The sequence below is a fragment of the Dendropsophus ebraccatus genome, chromosome 9 (assembly GCF_027789765.1).
Source record: "Dendropsophus ebraccatus isolate aDenEbr1 chromosome 9, aDenEbr1.pat, whole genome shotgun sequence".
NCBI lineage: Eukaryota > Metazoa > Chordata > Amphibia > Anura > Hylidae > Dendropsophus > Dendropsophus ebraccatus.
In genome coordinates, this window is record NC_091462.1 from 63081582 (window position 1) to 63105040 (window position 23459).

Here is a 23459-nt window from a genome sequence, read left to right on the forward strand (position 1 = left end):
CGGACGTTTTGATCACTTTTTATTGATTTTTTTTTTATATATATAATGTAACATAAAATCGGTAATCCGTGCAGTTTTTTTCCTCTTTTCGTCTATGCCGTTCACCATTCGCAACAACGCTTGTTATATTTTAATAGATCGGACAATTACGCACGCTACGGTATATTATATGTTTATTTATTTTTATGTGTTTTATTTATATAATGGGATTGGGGGGTGATTTAAACTTTTTAAAACATGTTAAGTCCCTTTGGGGGACTTGTACATACATAACTTTCCTTTTATACACTGATCATTGCTATGCCATAGGCATAGCATTGATTAGTGTTATCGGCGCTCTGCTCATTGAGCCTGCCCGTGCAGGCTCAGTGAACAGATCGCCGATCGGACCACACAGAAGCAGGTGAGAGACCTCCAACGGTCCGTTTTAACAATCGCGTGACTGCGGTGGTCCCGATCGGTAAGTGACAGGGGACTCCCCCTGTTACTTACACTTAAACGCTGTGGCCGCATCGCTGCAGCCTGTCATTAACACTGAGGTACCGGCTGCTGATTGCAGCCAGCCCCCACCTGCTTCATAGCTTAGGACGTACCGGTACGTCCTTGATCGCCTGGGCACAGGATTCCAGGATGTACCGGTACGTCCTAGGTCATCTAGGGGTTAAAGGGAATCTGTCAGCACCTGGGCTTGTCCCGAGGTGCTGACAGTACAGTGAAGGTGCATGTCCCTTAATGTATGTGGTACCTTTTAGCATTCGGTACAGTGGTTTTATCTTATTCTTGCCCGTTACTTATAGTGGTGAGGTGTTTGTGCCGCGCTTAGGCACGCCTCACCACCATTTTCTCCTGTTTGCTGCCCGGCCCAGCCTCCTGCTTCTTGATGACGTTGCTGGCAAGGGCCACGTGCCGACTTGCTAGTATGCGCATGCGTCCTGGATCTGTTGGGGACGCGTGCTCCCAACAGCAAGTTTCCACAGTTGCGCCGCTCATCTGCGCTATGGCGCACGCGCAATTCGGGATGCAGTAACGCGCAACACCCAACAGATCCAGGGCGCATGCGCATACTGGAAAGTCGGCACGGCCCTTGCCAGCAACATCATCAAGAAGCAGGATGCCGGGCCAGGCAGCAAACAGGGAGGAGAAAGTGGTGGTGAGGCAAGCCTAAGTGCGGCATGAACACCTCACCACTACAAGTTACGGGCAAAAATAAGATAAAACTACTGCACCAAATGCTAAAAGAAAGGTACCACATACATAAAGTGACATACACCTTAACTGCACTGTCAGCACCTCAGGACCAGCCCAGGTGCTGACAGATTCCCTTTAAGGGTGTGTTCACACGTACAGGATCTGCAGCAGATTTGATGGCACAGATTTGAAGTTGCAGATTCAATGCAAATCATTCTGGGCCATCCCTAAAGGTGCGTTTACACGTAGAGGATCTGCAGCAGATTTGATGGCCCAGAATTGATTTGCTTTGAATCTGCAGTTTCAAATCTGCTGCAGATTCTGTATGTGTGTGCACACTGAGGAATTTAGACGGAACCTCCGTCGCGGAATTCCCAGCTCGCGCCCGCTCGCGGACTGCACCAGGCGCACGGGTCTCCGCCCGTGTCATAGACTCCATTCTATGCACGGGTGGATTCAGTGTGCACATACCCTAAAGGGCGGGTTCACACTACGGAATTCTCGCGGACAATGTCTGCGAAATTCCGTCTGCTGTCCGCCCGCACATCTGGGCGCCTGTCCGGAATGGTGTCTATGGAGCCGGCGGAAAAGCGCGTGCCCGTGCGGGCGGACAGCTGACGGAATTCCGCGGACATTGTCCGCGAGAATTCCGTAGTGTGAACCCGCCCTAAGAGTGGATTTGAATTACAAGCATTGTCTAGGAACGAACTATGCTCGTAATCCAAGGAACCACTGTAGTAGTTGTATATGGCCCCATATAGTATTAGGCCTTCTGTAGTCACAAAGAATGCAGTATGGGTATCACAATATTCCAATAGCAGATAGGACCACTGTGGCCTCTGTACCCGTCTACCATCAGGCGTCCATAAAAAAATTTTTTACAAACATTTCTATACTTTTTAATGTAAGGATGCAATCACACATACAGGATGTGCTGCAAATTGATGCATCACACATACAGGATCTGCTGCAGATTGATGCATCACACATACAGGATCTGCTGCAAATTGATGCATCACACATACAGGATCTGCTGCAAATTGATGCATCACACATACAGGATCTGCTGCAGATTGATGCATCACACATACAGGATCTGCTGCAAATTGATGCATCACACATACAGGATCTGCTGCAAATTGATGCATCACACATACAGGATCTGCTGCAAATTGAAACAATAAGTTACATTGGAGCAGATCCTGTATGTGTGACTGCATCCTTAGGTCTCATCCGCACATCAGTAACCCTGTCTGTAACTACAGACCCACAACTGTGGACAGGATTACAAAGGTGGGTTACAAATTGAGGACCAACTGATTCAAATAGGGGACACGGTGCACAACGGATTAATCATTTTTTGCGGCACGGATCATGTCCCCAAAAGGGGTCTGTAACCCGTTCCGATGTGTGTACGGGGCCATAGAAATCAGTGAGTCTGCATGTGTGACATGATGTGTGACAGGGGCCATAATGTCACATGATTCTTCTGAATATAACAATGTTTAGGATCCAACTTGCACCACATAATAGAATAATATGCAGGGTCTATTATACAGTAAGAAACCAGACGCTTTCTAGAGCAGTGCTTCTCAAACTTTTTGTTCTCGGGCCTCACCTGGGGATCCATATTGATGCTCGGGCCTCACCAACAAACACATACTACTATGCAATGCCTAATACTGCCATGTAGTGCATATATCCCAGAGCACTGCCAAATAAGCACCTAAGTGCAGAAATAAATACTGCTCCATCGGCAAAAACCGAACACCACATACTGCTCCACCTGTAAACTAGCACCACAGTGCAGCACTCCTTTCTCCATAACCCACCCCTCTACTCACCTGGCAATTTACACACATACCAGCATGGTTCCATTCTTAACCTCCTATTTCTGTGTCAGCTTCCTCTCTCCTCCTTACCCCATTTCTGTGCATGTCAGAGTGCCCCACTAATAATTTATAACCCCACTAGTGCCCCACAAATAATAACCCAAATAGTGCTACACAACTAGTTAATAACCCCAATAGTAACACATCAGAGCCCCACAAATAGTTAATAACCCAAATAGTGCCCCTGCTGTGCCACCCTATTTAGTAATAATGCCCCTGCTGTGCCACCCATAGTAGTAATGTTACCCCTCTGCCTGCAATTAACCCCCTCCACCCCCAATGCCTGCAATTAAACCTCTCTGACCCACCACCACCAGCAATTAACACAGAGCACATCCATATACATACAGTACACACAGAGCACATCCATATACATACAGTACACACAGAGCACATCCATATACATACAGGACACACAGAGCACATCCATATACATACAGGACACACAGAGGACACCCACATACATACAGTACACACAGAGCACATCCATATACATACAGTACACACAGAGCACACACACAGAGCTCATCCATATACATACAGGACACACAGAGCACATCCATATACATACAGTACACACAGAGCACATCCATATACATACAGTACACACAGAGCAAACACACAGAGCACATTCATATGCATACAGTACACACAGAGCACATCCATATACATACAGGACACACAGAGCACATCCATATACATACAGTACACACAGAGCTCATCCATATACATACAGGACACACAGAGCACATCCATATACATACAGGACACACAGAGCACATCCATATACATACAGGACACACAGAGCACATCCACATACATACAGGACACACAGAGCACATCCACATACATACAGGACACACAGAGCACATCCACATACATACAATACACACAGAGCACATCCATATACATACAGTACACACAGAGCTCATCCATATACATACAGGACACACAGAGCACATCCATATACATACAGGACACACAGAGCACATCCTCATACATACAGTACACACAGAGCACATCCATATACATACAGGACACACAGAGCACATCCATATACATACAGGACACACAGAGCACATCCATATACATACAGTACACACAGAGCACACACACAGAGCACATCCATATACATACATTACACACAGAGCACACACACAGAGCACATCCATATACATACAGGACACACAGAGCACATCCATATACATACAGGACACACAGAGCACATCCATATACATACAGTACACACAGAGCACATCCATATACATACAGTACACACAGAGCACATCCATATACATACAGGACACACAGAGCACATCCATATACATACAGGACACACAGAGCACATCCATATACATACAGGACACTAGTCATGTCACAACACCAGAATTTTGAGTTCGATACCAATACCAACTTTTTTTTTTCAATGCTCGATACTTATTCGATACTTAATAAATTTTATTTAAAAACAAAACACAAGAATAGAGATGTGCCCGTACGGACCATATTACTTTAAAAATAAAGTTTGCATTATTTAAAATAAATGTTCTTAAAAAAAATTGCCCTATTCTCACTCCTAACACATTTTTTTATCTTTTAGCCTGCATGGCTGTGGGGTGATTTGGTGGATTCTCCGCTTGCACCATTTACCGTGCGTGATCAGGAAGGTGATAATCTTATAATATGCACAATAACACTTCAGCTATCAGGGTGATGGTGGAGACTGTAGTCATGTAACACACACTTCAGCTATCAGGGATGATGGGGGTTGTAGTCATGTAACACACACTTCAGCTATCAGGGATGATGGGGGTTGTAGTCATGTAACACACACTTCAGCTATCAGGGATCGAGGGGGTTGTAGTCATGTAACACACTTCAGCTATCAGGGCGATGGTGGGGGTTGTAGTCATGTAACACACACTTCAGCTATCAGGGATCGAGGGGGTTGTAGTCATGTAACACACTTCAGCTATCAGGGCGATGGTGGCGGTTGTAGTCATGTAACACACACTTCAGCTATCAGGGCGATGGTGGCGGTTGTAGTCATGTAACACACACTTCAGCTATCAGGGATGATGGGGGTTGTAGTCATTTAACACACTTCAGCTATCAGGGATGATGGGGGTTGTAGTCATGTAACACACACTTCAGCTATCAGGGATGATGGGGGTTGTAGTCATGTAACACACACTTCAGCTATCAGGGATGATGGGAGTTGTAGTCATGTAACACACACTTCCGCTATCAGGGATGATGGGGGTTGTAGTCATGTAACACACACTTCAGCTATCAGGGATGATGGGGGTTGTAGTCATGTAACACACACTTCAGCTATCAGGGATGATGGGGGTTGTAGTCATGTAACACACACTTCAGCTATCAGGGATGATGGGGGTTGTAGTCATGTAACACAAACTTCAGCTATCAGGGATTATGGGAACTGTAATCATGTAACACACTTCAGCTATCAGGGATGATGGGGACTGTAGTCATGTAACACACTTCAGCTATCAGGGATGATGGGGACTGTAGTCATGTAACACACTTCAGCTATCAGGGATAATGGGGACTGTAATCATGTAACACTTCAGCTATCAGGGATGATGGGGACTGTAATCATGTAACACACTTCAGCTATCAGGGATGATGGGAACTTGTAGTCATTTAACACACACCAGCTATCAGGGATGATGAGGGTTGTAGTTGCACTATTCCAGCTGGATTCGGGCGGCAGAGTAATGTGCATGCTACAGCCCCCCTCCCCCTCCCCAGTTGCAGCCGGGACGACCTTTTGCTCACCCCCCCAAATTGCTGATGCCGGCCCGAGACTGTCCTGACGGCCCCCACCTCACAGCCATCCACCTCCTGTCAAATCTCCTCCTCGCCTCCCCCGGACCGTGCAGCTCTCAGCCTCTCTCTTTCCTCTCCTGCCGCCGACGCTGCTCTGTAATGCTATACTGACCCGGGACCCCGCGTACACCTCGGCTCTTGTCAGATACTCACCGGGCCCAGCTCTGTCTCATGCCTGGTGCCTGTGGAGGGGGGAAGCTCATGCCGCTCCTCATCTTATTCCATAAGACCTCAGCACTATCGCAGCTACCAAGCCCCGCAGTGGCACACACGTGTCCCCGGGTCGGCGGTGTCCCCCGCGGCGATGTGACAGGCAGGGGTGGCCGGCGGCAGCTGCATGGTGCGCGGAAGATCGGGGTCCCAGGTCTGTGTTCGCAGGGGTGGCACAGAGAGAACATGACAGGCGCTCAGGTAGCCGCCTGTCATGTTCTCTGCACTATACTCTGTTAAACTACGCTATTTTGTAGTTTAACAAAGTATCGATACCAGGAAATCCTGGCACCGAACCGTTTTTTGCCCCTAAAATCATTAGTAGTATCTATTTTTCGGTGCATCGTGCATCCCTACAGGACACACAGAGCACATCCATATACATACAGTACACAAAGAGCACACCCATATACATACAGTACACACAGAGCACATCCATATACATACAGTACACACAGCACATCCATATATACATACAGTACACACAGAGCACATCCATATACATACAGTACACAAAGAGCACACCCATATACATACAGTACACACAGAGCACATCCATATATACATACAGTACACACAGAGCACATCCATATACATACAGTACACACAGAGCACATCCATATACATATAGTACACACAGAGCACATCCATATATACATACAGTACACACAGAGCACATCCATATATACATACAGTACACATAGAGCACATCCATATATACATACAGTACACATAGAGCACATCCATATACATACAGTACACAGACATGGACAATACATCCATACACACTTTTTATACATTTTCTGATGTCCACATAATGAAGTCTTCAGCTCCAGGAACTACCCAGAGCCCACAGCTGCAGACATTCTCCCCTCCTCCTGTCAGGGCCGCCGATAGGGCAGTACAACTGGTACTGCCGTATGGGGCCCGGACCCTAAGAGACATGGGGGGGGGGGACCGCCGGCCGCCGCCCCCCGTCCGCTACGCTAGGGGGGCCCGCATGGCCCCCCCTTGCCACCTGTTTTTGAGCATCCCGAGAAGCTGTGGCCGCGCAGCTTCTCGAGATGCACTGATCGCTTTGATGTTCCGCCCGCACATTGAGCGGGCGGAACATTAAAGCGATCAGAATACAGGAGCAGGACCTGTCAGCGTCCTACTCCTGTATTCTCTCCCATAGGCTGCCGGCACTTCATACCAGCAGCCTATGGGAGGCCGGCCGTGACCTCTCCGGCAGGCGTGATGATGTGACGTCATCACGCCTGCCGGAAGTCCCGTCCCTGCGGCTCGCAAGACAGAGCCCGAAGAGGAGAAAGAGCTGCTGCCTGCACAGCGCGGATTAGGTGAGTAGGATGTTTGTTTTTTTAGGGGCACCTCTGGGGGCATTATTAGTTCATGGGGGCACCTCTGGGGGCATTATTAGCTCATGGGGGCACCTCTGGGGGCATTATTAGTATATGGGGGCACCTCTGGGGGCATTATTAGCTCATGGGGGCATTATTAGTATATGGGGGCACCTCTGGGGGCATTATTAGTTCATGGGGGCACCTCTGAGGGCATTATTAACTAATGGGGGCATCTCTGGGGGCATTATTAGTGTATGGGGGTACCTCTAGGGGAATTATTAGTTCATGGGGGCCACCTCTGGGGGCATTATTAGTTCATGGGGGCACCTCTGGGGGCATTATTAGCTCATGGGGGTACCTCTGGGGGCATTATTAGTTCATGGGGGCCACCTCTAGGGGCATTATTAGCTCATGGGGGCACAGCAGGGAATCCTACATACAGGGGGCACAGCAGGGGATCCTACATACAGGGGGCACAGCAGGGGATCCTACATACAGGGGGCATCCCACATTCCTACTCGCTTTACTGCACATAACACCAAACAGCGCAGTTACTATGGGAGCCTACAGGGGGGAGAAAGGAAAGGAAGCTGCTAGAAATGTGCGGAGCCTAAATTGTTTGTCTCGCAGGTTCTGAAAAGATGAAACATATCTGGAAGAAATCATTATGGCGGACTGGGCCGGATGGAGAGGAAAAGGGAAAGTGACGCCTCAGATCAAAGAAGACGTCACCTGTGAGTCCCTGTATGACACTTTTCTTATTTTGCAGAACATCATTTAGTAGGGGTGCCCCGAGGTGACAGCTACTACATTATCTGTACTCAGAGATATCACTGTGTTATCTGTGGTGTTACATAGGACTGCAGATGACATCTACATTATCTGTACTCAGAGGGATATCACTGTTATCTGTGCTATTACATAGGACTGCAGGTGACATCTACTACATGATCTATACTCAGATATCACTGTGTTATCTGTGCTGTTACATAGGACTGCAGGTGAAATCTACTACATTATCTGTACTCAGAGATACCACTGTGTTATGTGGTGTTACATAGGACTGCAGGTGATATCAGGTGATTTCTCCAGGTTGCAGAAGTTCAAACTTCATCGTGCCCTGGTGTGCTGGTGTCTGTATACATGTGTGCTGGTGTCTGTATGTGTGTATACATGTGTGCTGGTGTCTGTATACATGTGTGCTGGTGTCTGTGTGTGAGATCAATTCTAGAGAATTGGCTCATATACCCAATTTTCCCCAGTGGCTTAAAATGTAACCTCTGTTATACAGTTATAAAATTATAGAACCTAAATGTGAACAAGGTGCAATTCAAATAGACACTTACTTGTATAGCTGTCTATATTCACCCTTGCAACGTACAATTTATAGCGTGTCTACAAGCCCAGCGGGGCTCATTATGATGGAGACTAAAACTTATACAAGAGTGGGGTAGGGGTTCCCCTGTATTCAGAATGCTGTTGAGTGCTAGGCAATGCCCCGTCTAGGATTATTGAATTTCGAAGGTCTATGCAGAGCAGGATAAAGACACCTCTGCTGCACAAACAGGATCTCCTAGAAAGCGTTCTCACCGCCATGTATTCGCTATCACTGTCTTGGGTGAGCTAAACTAGTCTGCCTGGGGGGCTGTGTGATTTGTATATGCTCACTAACATGGAACAGCCTCATTATATTAGCCTTATCAACATATTCTATGTTAGTGAGCATACCGGGGGGGGGGGGGGGGGGGGGGGGGGGGGGGGGGGGGGGATATTGGTGAACATATACAAATCAAACAGCCCCCCAGACCCTCGAAATTCAATAACCCCAAACGGGGCATTGCCTAGTACTCAACAGCATTCTGAATACAGGGGAACCCCTACCCCACTCTTGTATAAGTTTTAGTCTCCATCATAATGAGCCCCGCTGGGCTTGTAGACACGCTATAAATTGTACGTTGCAGGGGTGAATATAATGCACTGCATACAGAGCACAAGAGACAGCTATACAAGTAAGTGTCTGTATGGTGACATTTAAATTGCACCTTGTTCACATTTAGTTTCTACAATTTTATAACTGTATAACAGAGGTTACATTTTAAGCCACTGGGGAAAATGGGGTATATGAGCCAGTTCTCTAGAATTGATCTGAACCAAATTATACCTCCCAGCAAGGCGTGGGTCGAACACACAATTTTTTTTTTTTATTAATGTGGGGGGCCCAGACACTTTGGTTGTATGGGGCCCTGAAATTCCTGATGGCGGCCCTGCCTCCTGTGTCCCGACACAGAGCTGGGATACAGTGGAGGGGTCTGTGTATGAGGAGGATCATGAGACGGGGGAGGGGCGCTTCTGGTCTGCACTGTACAGTCTCCTGTCTCATGTGTGACAGGGACGTAATATGGAGCAATGACTCCATATCAACCCCCTCCCTTCCCCGAGTGCCCCTGCTCCTGCCCAGCGCCTTCTGGCGCTCCCTGGCCTTCAGCAGCCCTGCCACGTCCCGATGCAGCCCGATGTCTGCCTGCAGCTAACAATGTTCCTGTCACCAGCCACGCTGCATCCACCACTAATCCACAAGTTTGGGTCTCCATGGATACGTTTCCATGAAGGCCCGAACTTTTGGATAAGCAGAGGACTTCAAATCTGGGAGCGCAGCACGTAACAGTAGCAGCGTCTCCTCGGCACCCTTCCCCCCAGCCTGGGCACTGCAGCACACAGCAGCAGCTCCAGCTGTAACAGTGCCGCCCTGCGCACCAGATCGTTCGGGGCTATCCTTTTTTCCTAGCAACACCCCTGGTGCCGGAACAGACAGAGACCTTGCGCCTCACCAGACTGGGAGCTGTGCCTCACAATTTGAGAAGCGCTGTTCTAGAGCAACATAAAAAGGTTTATTAATGCAAATCTAATTCCTCGGTCAAAAGGAGGGACATGTAAGGGGCAAAGAGGGACATGGGTCAAAAGTAGGGACTGGGAGGTATGGTAACGGTGTGTTCATGCCTGCAGATTTGTTGTTGCAACTGTTAAAAAACAAAGCCAGGTACGGTTTTGAAAAGAGGAGAAATCTTAGGGGGACATTTATTACGGTAAGTCTGACATTTTTTACGCCGGACTTAAAAACGTCCCCGCATCTCCGGCGCTACGGAGATTTATGTAGAGGCGGACTGCCTCTACATAAATCCCGTGCGCGTCGGTGCGCACGGCAGAAAACCTACGCCACCTGAAAGGTGGAGTAGGTCTTCGGCGTATCTTTTGCCCGTTCCGCCCCCCGGCGGAAAGTGCCGATATGCGAATATTTTATTCGCAATTCGGCCATTTGCGAATAAAATAATACGCAAATCGGCACTTTCTGCCAATACGCACCTTAATACATGTCCCCCTTAAGTCTTTTCTTCATGACCTGTTCTCTGTTTATAGTCCCCAGGGGTCAGTCCTGGGTCCCCTCCTCTTCAGCCCCCATCGGACAGACCATCAGCAGGTTTGGTTTCCAATACCATCTTTATGCTGATGACACCCAGTTATACACTTCTTCCCGTGACGTCTCCCCTGCCTTCCTGCAAAATACTAGTGACTGCCTATCCGCTCTCTCTAACACTATGACCTCTCTGTTTCTCAAACTTAATCTCTCTAAAACTGAACTTCTTGTATTTCCTCCCTCTAACAAACCTAAACCCGACATCTCCCTCTCAGTCTGTGGTACTAGCATCACTCCTGTGCATCAGGCTCGATTTCTGGGGGTTTTGTTGACTCAATCTATCCTTTACTCCCTATATCCAAGCTCTTACACGCTCCTGTCATCTCCATCTCAAAAACATCTCCAGAATCCGCCCATTCCTCACCACTGACACTGCTCAGACTCTGACTGTCGCCCTGATCCACTCCCGTCTTGACTACTGTAACTCCCTACTAATCGGTCTTCCTCTGTCTAAGCTCTCCCCTCACCAGTCTATCCTGAATGCAGCAGCCAGACTCATCTTCCTCTCCAGCCGCTATACCGATGTCTCTCCTCTGTGCCAGTCACTGCACTGGTTACCCATCAAATCCAGAATCCACTTCAAGCTCCTCACCCTCACCCATAAAGCTCTCCACAACTCTGCCCCTCCATACATCTCCTCCCTCATCTCCACCTACCATCCTTCCCGTGCTCTGCGCCCTGCAAATGATCTAACCTTAACATCCTCCATAATCAGAACCTCTCATTCCCGCCTCCAAGACTTCTCTCGTGCTGCACCAATTTTCTGGAATGCCCTACCCAAACACATCAGACTAATACCCAATACCCACAGTTTCAAGCGTGCCCTGAAGACTCATCTCTTCAGGCTTGCTTATAACGTTCCCTAAACTGTTTCCCCCTTCTGTTTCCCTTGCTCTATTTCTCTGACGGTTCCTGCACTTTATATGTTTACCTGCATCAGACATTGGCGTTGTTACTGGCTCATCCTGTAATTCTAATTATGTACAATGGCTGGACCATGGACAAATAAAGCACTTATGCCTGGTGTCTATGAAAATTAGTCTGTAAGCTCCAACGAGCAGGTCTCGTCTATACTCTGTATTTTGTATTTTTGTTATTTTTATTAACTATGTACTTATTTTTTCCAATTTAACTGCGTATTATGTACCTCTGTACTGTATGGATAGAAAAAAAAACGCTGCGGAATCTGTTGGCGCTATACAAATAAATTTATTATTATTATTATTATTATAGTCCGTTTCTGGCTTTGGCTTCAATTGCCTTGGAAAATCTGTTTGTGTAAACGCCCCCTAACAATGGACATTGAAAACAACCTTACTGCATAATACATTATCCACAGATGCCAACAAGAAACCGCAAAATATCATGTAAACAAAGCCATGCGGCATCCAGCCACAGACTGCACTGTGCGTTTCCTCACACTTCCATGTACAGCCGCGTCCCCCAGCCCAAACCAATCGCTGCCTGCACGCCCCAGATAGGAAGCGGAGCCCTGCAGCTACACAGAGCACATGTCCGTGATGTGAAGCCCGATACTGTCCGGAGCCATAGCAGATCTGCTGCTCTGTGCCTTGAGGTCTGGCGGACTAGTCAATCGCTTTGCCGGACTGGCATGTAAGGATCGGCACTCGGCTGAGCTGGTCTGACCTGCACCGACCTTCGAAGCGCCAGTTTGAATGCAAAATGGAAGCGTCCGGGTGTGATCTGAGGACGGCGCTGTGCCTGTATATCAGTGTGTGCAGTGTAATGAGCGCCGGTGAGCTGACCCCGCCGGGTGAGGGCTGTGCGGGCGTGTGAGGACCCCGCCGGGTGAGGGCTGTGCGGGGGTCCCGTTGTGTAGCTTGTGCGGCTGGTGACGTCACCCCGATGCAGCGCACTATGTATGTGGCCGGCTGGTGGTCTGGGGCTCCCACTATATGTCTGTGGTGCATAGACTCCTATGGCAGGGGGCAGTCACATGAACATTTGCTTGTATGTGCCTGGTAGACATTGCACATATACCCCAGTGCACTGCCAAGGGCTGCCATCTATCAGCTGGTGACTATATTTGAGTAATTTCCCGCATGCTTACAGGATTTAACCCTTTCAAAAGTATGTTAAACGTAAACCGCACTTAAGATGCTGAGTGACTTGTGCAGGAAATGACCAGACTATAGTTACTAGCTGACTGTTCACACACTGCGTTTTTACTGTGTCTATGATTCGTTATTTTACAGCAATTACGCTGTGACAATTTGTGACAAAATTCAATAAAAATGTCACTTGTGAACACAGCCTAAGGCCTCATTAACCTGTCATTATATTTTTGTGGATCAGTATTTTTTGCTGATGTTATGGAGGTAATGTCTGTAGCATCTGCAAATAAAATTCTGATAGTCTGATAGACTTCTATTGGTGTGTCTGTGATGAAATTACGGTCCACACTAGGACATGTCCCTACTTTTTTTTTTTTTGCGGATGTGGGAAGAGGAATATAGAAACCAATGGGATTTAAATTTGCGGACAAATTTTGCAGATGTGTGAATGAGGTCTTGTTAAACTTCAGTGATTTGCCCTGTGTGTCAGAAGAGACCCGTCAGTCAGGTTGGGCCAGGTGGGGAGAAGTCTTGCACATTGTTTCCTACCTATTGATATTCAATAGAACAAGGCACCAAGGTTACTTTGTTTACTTCTGTTGAAACCAGAAATTCATGGTGACTAGAGATGAGCGAATTTACAGCACATGCAAAGCACTTTGTAATGCTGCCTGTACACGGAAGGATGACCGTTCGAATATTCGCAATAATGATTGCATTTGAGCAATAATCGTTTCGTATAAACAAAGCGAACGATCAAGTGACGATCGAGAAATCGTTAATTTTGATCTTTCAACATGTTCGCTAAAAATTCGCAGATCGCTTTGTGTAATGTATCCTATGTTAAAGATGGGCTTAAGCGATCCTAAAAACAATCGCAATAACGATTGTTCTTCTGAATTTTCCAACGATTTTTCTAACGATTTATTTGTCAAAAAGTTGATCGTCCTAAAAACCAAAATGTTGCTTCAAAATCGTTAAACAATCGATTTGGTGAATTATCGCTCCGTTTAAACGCAGCATTAGCTTGGCAGTCAGCTTATCAGCTGGCTGCCTTAGAACTCTGTGCCGCTCCACTTCAGGTGCCTGGGAAACAGTGAGAATTTTCCCAAGACTGGATCCAGCTTTTCCAGGCACCCGGAGTGGAGTGGCAAGGCAGCCAGCAACAAAGCGTTTTGCTTCATTTGTAATGTAGATTCACTCATCTCTAATGTGACATACACTTGCAAATCAGATTCTCCATGACCTCCTGCACGAATAGGTGATAGTCTTGTCTTTTGGCTGCATAGCCAACTCATATTATCACAGAGCATGGTCGATGCCACAATTTAAAGGGTAACCACATAAATGTTTATTAAAAAAAAAGTTATACTGTAACATGACAATAGATTGCGTGGGGGCCCTTTCTATAAGATGAGCTAACAAAAAAAAAAAGAATAATATGTATATTACATTATAGAAAATTTTACAAATGGCTGCTTCTTTATCATTGTAGGTAATACATGCACTTTATTACATGAAGGTCGTCCTGCTAATACATCTGAGATTCACTGCTTCTGTTATAAACCACAATGGCGCCTGGACACACTGTGGTCAGCTCCTCAGGTAAAGCATGCATGAATAGACTTTGTAGCTACTGTATGTAGATGTAGTTAGTCTTTTTTCCCAACTTTTAAAGCTGATTTTTTTTCTGTTGAACAAAATTAGGGATTGAATCTTGGCACAAAAGGAAAGCCAAACCTACTGTAATCCCTTAAGGTTATAAATAAAATAAAAAAAGTTAGGTAAGTTTTAGTGGGTTAGTGTGTTGCCATACAGGCTCCTATGTGTGGTGCTATCATTTGAAACAATGTGGGGATGGTAATATGTAAACTAGGGCTACATGATGCATCGGAACCTTGGTACGGTATTGATGCTGTACTGTACAGATGATATACCAGGATTTCCTGGATATCGATCAGGTCCCGCTCACTACAGAAACCATATTGCCATATGCCTGCCATGTTCTGTTCCTTCGATGCCTACTCTGTACATGAATGGTGGGTGCTGGCTGCTATCTGCAGCTGACGGTCGCTGTTAATAATAGGCATTGGAAATTCGTCCAGTGCCAGCCAGCAAATGGAGCTGGCCAGTACTGTACAACAGAACACAACAAAGCCTGATGGAGCCCATTTACTTAAATGGGGTCCATCTGGTTTTCTGTTGATGTCCATCATTTCAGTGGATGTTAACCAGACAAACCAATATACGACGCCATCTCTTCCATCCCAGTCTAGTCGCAGATGGTGAGCGCTATGTGGAATATGATTCAAGTGATTATGGACGTAGCCAGCTAGCCTATCACTTTACATCTGATGCATATTAAATATGTAGCCAATAGAGGGCTATATACATGCTTATGATATGTGTTTCTGATGCATTGCTTGCTATTTATTGTGATGTGGTGTCCATTCCTTTATGGTCATGTTTTTAACCTATGGTAGTTTATTTATAAAATTGCATTTAGTTTGATACAAGATATGTATTTTTTGTTTAATTCGCAGGATATTAAAGGAGAAGCCCATTGAAAATAAAAAATCCTGTATAGGCAAGGGGTGGGAAATATAATAAAGAATGTATATTTCTGCGTCCTGTGCCCCCGCAGCACCACATCACCTTACTAGCCACTTACTTACTAGCTAGAGTAGGCAAACCATCAGCCGAGTTAGTTACTTTCCCCCGAGTCGTGACTTAGCAGGAAGTCAGAAAGGGGTGCCAGCTGCTGTCAAAGAGACTGTAAAGCAGCACTATTGGGGCACGGGGGTGGAAAAGTATTACATTTATTATATTCCCCCACCTCCACCTCGTGCCTGCACAGGATGTTTTGTTTTTGCCAGAGTTTAAACTATTATAGTAGATGAGCTCCCACTTTGGTGATGTTTTTTAACTCCTTAATATCAGCTATACGGCTACACATTAGTGTCTCAGGAGGCGGTGGTATCGACAGGCAACTGCGATCACGCAGCTGCCTGTCATTAACTCCTCAGATGGCACGATGTGTAGCGATCGCGGCTTTTAAAGCGACTCTGTGCCCACAATCTGAGCCCCCCCCCCCCCCAAACCGCTTGTACCTTTGGATAGCTGCTTTTAATCCAAGATCTGTCATGCAGTTCCTCTGGCAGGTGATGCAGTTATTGTGCTAAAAAGCAACTTTTAAGCTGGTAGCCCCGTGCCCTACGGGAGTATCTGTGCCCTAACTTTGCACCACCCCTCTGTCCCTCCTCCCCACCCTCTTCATCATTAGGAATGACACTGGAACATTTTCTCCATGCTGAACATTTGCACAGGTGTCTTAACGATCCAGCCCAATCTGCCTGGAGCATTCCTAATGATGAGGAGGGCGGAAGGAGGGACAGAGAGGTTGTGCCAGCCTAATGCATACACAATCTAGGCAACTCCCGTAGGGCACGGGCTGCCGGTTTAAAAGTTGTTTTTTAGAACAATAACTGCATCACCATCACCTGCCAAACTGACCCCAGGACAGATCTTGGATTAAAAGCAGCTATCCGAAGGTACAAGCGGTTTGGGGGGGCAGATTGTGGGTACAGAGTCACTTTAAGGAAGTCAGTGACAGGAGTGTCACTGACTGATTGGGCCCCCTGCAGGGTAAATGTAAGGCATCCCTATCCTTACACTAACAGGCATAAAACACTTACCACCGTCCTGTCAGATCGACAATCTTTTCAAAGAGTCTGGTCTCAGGAAACTCTATGTACAGAACGCCAATAGTACTGGGTTTTGTTCACACATGGTACGTACAACGGCCGTTGTTGATGCATTGAAATCAGTGTAGAAAGGACGGAAAAAATTGACGTCAATTATTTCCATGGCTATAGCGAACAACAAGTATGGCCGCTGTATAACTTTACAGCATAGATCTCAAAGAGAGATTAGTGTGCTTATACTAGAAGTCCCCCAGGGGGGCTTCTAGTATATGTGTAAAAAAAAAAGTGTTTTTATTAATAAAAAGCCCCCTCCCTAGTCGCCCAAAATATAAATTTATCACATCCCTGAACAAAATATAAAAAGCGATCAAAATTTTTCTTTTACACCTATATGATACCAATAAAAACTATACATGAATGATGCCCCATCTGGCCCTGTAGGTGGAAAAATAAGTGTTATGGCTATTAGAGGCTATGTGTGCCAAAAAAAAAAAAGAAAAGGCCTTTTCTATTTAAATAGACATCTGTTATTGCTGCAATGTAATTTGACTTGGCTATGTTCACACAACGTCAAAAATAGAGAAAAGGTGCCCGCTTTTACTATTAAAAAAAAGTCCGTTATTGACGTGATTTAACTGACTGTTACTGTACCGTTACTTTGGTTGTGAAGGGGTTAAATTTAAATATATATTCAATAATCCTGAAATCTCGCAGATTTGGCAGCCCCCATAATAACGTAGTAATGTAATAAATTGTTTAAAAATCACAGAAAAAAGAGACAGATAAGAAAAATAGAACATATTCTAGCATTTAGTTCTAATCCATAAAATCAAATCTACACAATACATTTCCTTTAAGTACCCAGACACCTTTAGCAAACTTTACTTATGTTTTTCTCTTCCATATATGGCTATGTGATTAGCACTGAAATGGATCCTGTTGATATGTGTATTCATATGAAAAAGAACTTTTCCATTAATTGGGATTTTTTTCAGTTGTTAAACTCAAATTAACTATATATAACCATTAATAACACTCTTATTAAATCTGTCTACATCTTTGAGATTGTGCCTTCTTGGTGCACCACTTTTCATTTTTGGCCAAGAGATATCGCCAAGATTTAAGATTTTTCAGGCAAATACTGATGAATACTGATGGGCATAACATTTATAATATTGTGAAATAACTGGTATGTTCATGTTACTAAAATGACATTACATATAAAAAAAATGACGCCATGAACCCCTTTATTTTCTAGATTCATGTCCAGAGTACAGAAAGAGTTTTAATATTACCTCAGCACTGCGCTCAACCACAGGATACCTACGATTATATTTCCTGCTGGCTACACAATGTCACGAAACCAAGAGATTCCAAAGATGTTCTCATTGATGTCAACCGACTGGACAAAGACTTCTGCTTTCATATACACTTTAGCGCTAAATCAGCAACTTACAGTGTGACAGTCAGGAAGTTTTGTGAGTATCACATTGGAATGAATGAGTAGTATAAATTTTTCATTCTTATGTATTTGCCAAAACTATTGGTCCTTTTACATGAGCAGATCACTTAGCGATTGTTTGTGGTTTGAAACGATTGTCTTTTACACAGTGAGATAAATCATTCCAAAAATGTGTTATTTCGATCACTTTAATATTGTTCAAGCCTTTAAGGCCAACCCAGACACCAGGGTGAATCTATGAACGACTGATTAGATGAACTGATCTGCAAAATATCAGAAGATGTCCAGCGTATTGACACAATTGGACAATTGAAATTGTTACCGCTTTAACAATCTCTTCCACCTACTTCTCTACAGAATTAAATAGATTGCCATACATTTCTTGCCAGTCATTCTAGGCACCAATATAGTTTAATCTGTAATGTGGCAGTATAACATGAACACTTCACCTTTATATCCCATGGCTCTTCTTCCATCCTGCCGCTATAAAATGGAGTAGACAGACAGATGATGATAGTGTGATGCCACGTACTCTGGCCACCTGCTACATTCATTAGACATCTCCTTACCAGTGTCGGTACAGTCTGGCACAATGGCTTCCCTCTTATTGGCATTTGGTAGATGTTGCCAACCATGATCTTGCTGGTGTGCCTATTGGAGAAGGACGTCATACCCAGAACGCCAGTCTGATTGCATAGTTACTCTAAATGTCTTTATCTTTAAAGTGTTCTTGCTTTGTGCTTAATACTTTCTTCTTTATCATGGTTCTTGGTGCACATTTTCCCACCAGGGTTTAATCCTCGAATCTTGGCTGTCCTAGCTGGTATTCTGCTGTTGTGCTTAGCTGATAAGCTCAGTAGGTATGTGTCAAATTAACGATAATTAACACAATGGAAGTTTTATTACACTGTCTAATGGTGCGTTTACACAGAAAGATTTATCTGACAGATTTTGGAAGCCAAAGCCAGGAATGGATTTGAAAAGAGGATAGATCACAGTCTTTCCTTTATAACCTGATCCCTGTTTATAGTCTGTTCCTGGTTTTGACTTCAAAGATCTGTCAGATAAATCTGTCTGTGTAAACGCACCATAAAAGAAAAGTCCTTTTTGCTCATAGTAGTCAATCATAGCCTAGCTTTCATTTCTTTTTCTGTTCTTAAAGTTTTTTAAATTGTGCTTTGATTGAACGCTGTGGGCAACAAAGACCATTTTTTCTTTCACGCTATTCCCATATCTTTAATATCTTTACGCTTTTCCCATATCTTTTTTTCATATGTTTGTGGTTACGGGTGCGTTCACACGTACAGGATCTGCAGCAGATTTGATCCATGTGTGATTACACCCTAAAGGGGGTTTTCCCATCTTACAAAGTTCAGGATGGGGATAACTGTCTGAATGCAGGAGGTCTGACTGTTGAATTCCTTTAATCTTGAGAACAGGAGCCTGAGTCTCCCATTAGAATGGAGCAGTGGATTGCACATGTGCCACTCTATTTATTCTCAATCTGAGCAACAAAGCAATATACTCTGCTATTTTCATGGTCCCTATAAAGAATAAATGGAGTTGATGTGTGCATGCACTACCCACCTCTCCATTCTAACATTAGACTCAGGTCTCGATTCTGGAGATCGCAGGGCGGCCCTAGCAGTCGCACCGCTTACAGGTACAAATTTATCCCAATCCATAGGCTATGGGATAACTTTCTAAGATGGGAAAACCCCTTTTAGGTAATACTAAGATTGTAATGCTACCTAAAGTACTGTATTGCAAAGATACACTGTTAGATGACTGATCAGTGCAAGAACTTTAGTAATAGTACCCATTGATTGACACTTTGTGCCAGTAATTGTGATGCACTGATTCACAGGAGTTTGTCAGTGGCTGCTGATTGGTTGAATCTTCATGTCAGTCATGTATGCCGACTAACAACGCTGGTTTTAATCTACAAAGTCATTGTTAGACTATGTTTATATTTATTAGGCAAGGTACATTTAGGGTATACGTCGGAAGAGCAGAACCTATACAGCGCAGTGCTATTTTTATCCATTTTGTGTGTAGTTGTCACATCTGTACGTCTTTGGTACAGTGAGCCCTGAAAAGAACTCGTCCCACTGTACCTACCTACTTGGATGACCTACCCTATGCGGCAGTCTATAACGGGGGTGACATTCCCTACACCTGCTTAGTGCTAGGCCTCTCTGGTAAGGAATGGTCAACAGTCCAATTAAAAAAAAACGCCAAGCATAAATACACCAAAAACGCAAACCTAGCAATCTAAGTTAGGCTGCATTCCCACGTTCGTGGAATGCATGTACCGGAGTCCCCCCGCGCCCGGACAGCATCTGTAATTAGATGCTGGGAGCGGGGGAGACTATTCATAAGCGCCGCGCTGTAGTAACAGCACCGCGCGGCTGATTCATTACAGCGCGGCGCTTATGAATACAGTCTCCCCCGCTCCCAGCATCTAATTACAGATGCTGTCCAGGCGCGGGGGGACTCCGGTACATGCATTCCACGTCCGTGATCCGTTAGGATCACGGAACGTGGGAATGCAGCCTAACAAGCCAGGCAAGTAAAAAAAATTAGGCAAGAGAGTGACATTACAAACCAAATCAGAACCAAAGTACAAGCCAGGGTCATACATTAGCACAATACAGAATTGGGGTCCGGGGTTGTAGTCAGAAGAACAGGAAACACAGGATAACAATGCAGGGAATGCACAAGCCTAGAGAAAAGAAATGGCTGCACATCGCACCCATGGTTGATCTGAAAGCTTGTTCAGCTACATTAAAAATCAACATCAGAAGTTGGTATATAATGTACCACGTGCAGGTCTTCTGATATACGAGTCCCTACGCTAAACAACACTGTGACGGTCAGCGAATGCCAACCCCGCAAAGAAAGCACAAACAGGAAAGGGGGGCCACAGAATGGCCCTGCAACCCCACTGATACAGGACCAAACCCCGCAGGTGCTGCTAATGCAGGGAATACTGGTGATGCAAGACCAAATAGTCACGAGCAGCAGTGGGATAATAGAAAGTTGCTAATGGTTACTTGCCATTTTTCTAATCATTCTTCTTGACAAACAAGTGAAAGGTCACCAACTTTAATTCAACAAAACTATTAAAATATAAAAAGAACGACAGAAATGAAAACACTAAAAGTATTCAATCTAATCAAAGGTGTTAAGAGCCTAATAATGGTACAAATTTTAGTCCAAATCTACATCGACTCAAGGATAGCAAGGATAGAGTTAATATTTAGAGCTTCCATTTGATAAACCTTATTAATCTGATTATAAATTAGTGGATCATTCAGGTGTCTTTATTATACCAGATACAACTCAAATGCAAAACGAGTCCATGGAGCCTCGGTTGCGCGTCTCACAACAGGGCCCCCCTGTTGTTTCTCTATTTTTGTTCCAATACTTGCAACCGAGTGGGACTTAAGGGGCTATCTATCAGGGTGGTGTGGTTCTCTCCCCATCATGGAGGCACCCTGTGGCAACAGGCTAGGGATATCTGGCTATTCCCGTCTTTTAAGACTCTGAACCGAGGCTCCATGGACTCTTGTTTTGCATATTTAAATTTTTGGGGGCATCAGTGGAGACTCTTGAGTACTTCATTGGAACTTTTTCACTGATCTTCTTGAGTTCAGTGATTACTGTGTTTTGTCAGATACGTTTCATGACACGTCTCAGATACGTCGCTGCCACTCTATTCAACTCTGTGGGACTGACAGAGATGGCAGAGTAGAGTGTTGGGCTATCTCCATCAGTCTCCAGTTAAATGAAGCAGTATTGTGTGTGCCCAAGCACTGCATTGTCAAAAGAGGACAGACCTTTTTGGTATTAGTGGGGGGGTGACAGCAGTGGGCCCTCCAGTGGTCAGACACTTATACTGTATCCTGTGGATATGTGCTAGCTGTTGCTTGAGAGGAAAACGGATTTATGTTCACACATAAAGTCAGGGCTGATTTGTTCATGGAATATGTGAATATTTTTACATCCAAATCCTAATGGTTTTGCATTAAACCATTCCCCATTGATTTCCGTAAAAATTTGGAAAGAGGTTTCCAAAACTGCCTGGATTTTTAACACTGGAAAAAGTGACATGTCACTTATCTGTGCATACTGCATGGATTCTCCCAATAAGATGAATAAGAGCTTTAAGATCTGCATCAAAACCCACACACGTCAGATGCAAGTTCCATATGGATTTTTAGGGGAGGGACTATCGCCCTCAGTGCCCTGATCTGTCCCACCTCTTTTCATGGATATAGAGACACTTCATTCCCGTGCAGAGTGCCGGATGAATATTCAGGAGAAGAGGTGGCTTACCTTGCCTTATGGAAATCTCCTAACCTGCAGTAAATAAAATAAATTATAAATAAATAATACATGTTTATGGATTATGTGTGAAATAATGCCACATTTGATTTGTTTGTGTCTAGATTTTTATGAACTGCTATTTTCTTTCCTTAGGTCCTCTCTAGTTTTCTATGCCACTGGGACAATGCTTGGAATGATAGTTTCTGTATTAATTCTTTTAATAGTATTGAAACGGTTCATCTCAAAGGTACAGTATGTTTGTATTCTTATTACCTTCTGTACCACAGTGTATATGTGTGTTATGGTAAAATAGATGTTCCCATGGTCTTAACCAAAGCTGTGGTTGCACCATCTCTATTATACATTTAACCCCTTAGTTGCTGCAGCGAATACTGACTGCTGTATCTAGTTGCTCAGACTGAGGGATGGGCCTCTCTATCACCCTGAGTCCCATGGAAAGGTGATCACAAGGTGCTGATGTGTTATTATGGGTGCCAGGGGCCTAATAAAGGCCCCACATTTGACATACTTACTGCACCTACAGTTTTAGGCTCCATTTACACATAGGTTTTTTTCACTTTAGTTGTCAGTATTTGTTTTTCCTTTTTAGAGGCAAGACCTCCATTATGTAATTTTCTTGCCTCCTGATTTTTTATCTCCTGATTGTGTTTATTTACAGATTGTGATTGCTATAGTAGCATCAGTAAAAATAAAAAATTGAGCCCATTTCACATTGTTGTAATTAATTTGTAATCAGTGTGTTTTGTTGGATGAGCTTTGTTTTTTGTTTTGTAAATTGTATGGGTCCTGTTTTGGTACAAACACATTATACACAGGATACTTGTCATGGTGCTGCTGCTCATCATCAGTTGGTCATCATTTGCTGCTTAAACCACAAGTTACTGGGGTGGTTCCCACCAGCCTTGTT

The 23459-nt window shown here is 44.7% G+C and overlaps 1 protein-coding gene across 3 annotated transcripts in view; it reads left to right on the top strand.

Annotated features, from left to right (window-relative positions):
* NEMP2 (nuclear envelope integral membrane protein 2) overlaps positions 1–23459 on the top strand; it is a 37154-nt gene that overhangs the window by 1353 nt on the left and 12342 nt on the right. Inside the window, exons 1-5 of one of the 3 annotated variants that reach the window (XM_069983515.1) lie at positions 12431–12732; positions 14529–14638; positions 17996–18215; positions 18990–19059; positions 22685–22778. In XM_069983515.1, coding sequence (XP_069839616.1) covers positions 12642–12732; positions 14529–14638; positions 17996–18215; positions 18990–19059; positions 22685–22778 — 585 coding nt within the window. In that variant the 5' untranslated portion in view covers positions 12431–12641. Of the gene's footprint in view, positions 1–12430; positions 12733–14528; positions 14639–17995; positions 18216–18989; positions 19060–22684; positions 22779–23459 lie in introns of those variants that run through there. The other 2 variants (XM_069983516.1, XM_069983517.1) reach the window with 2 other exon arrangements.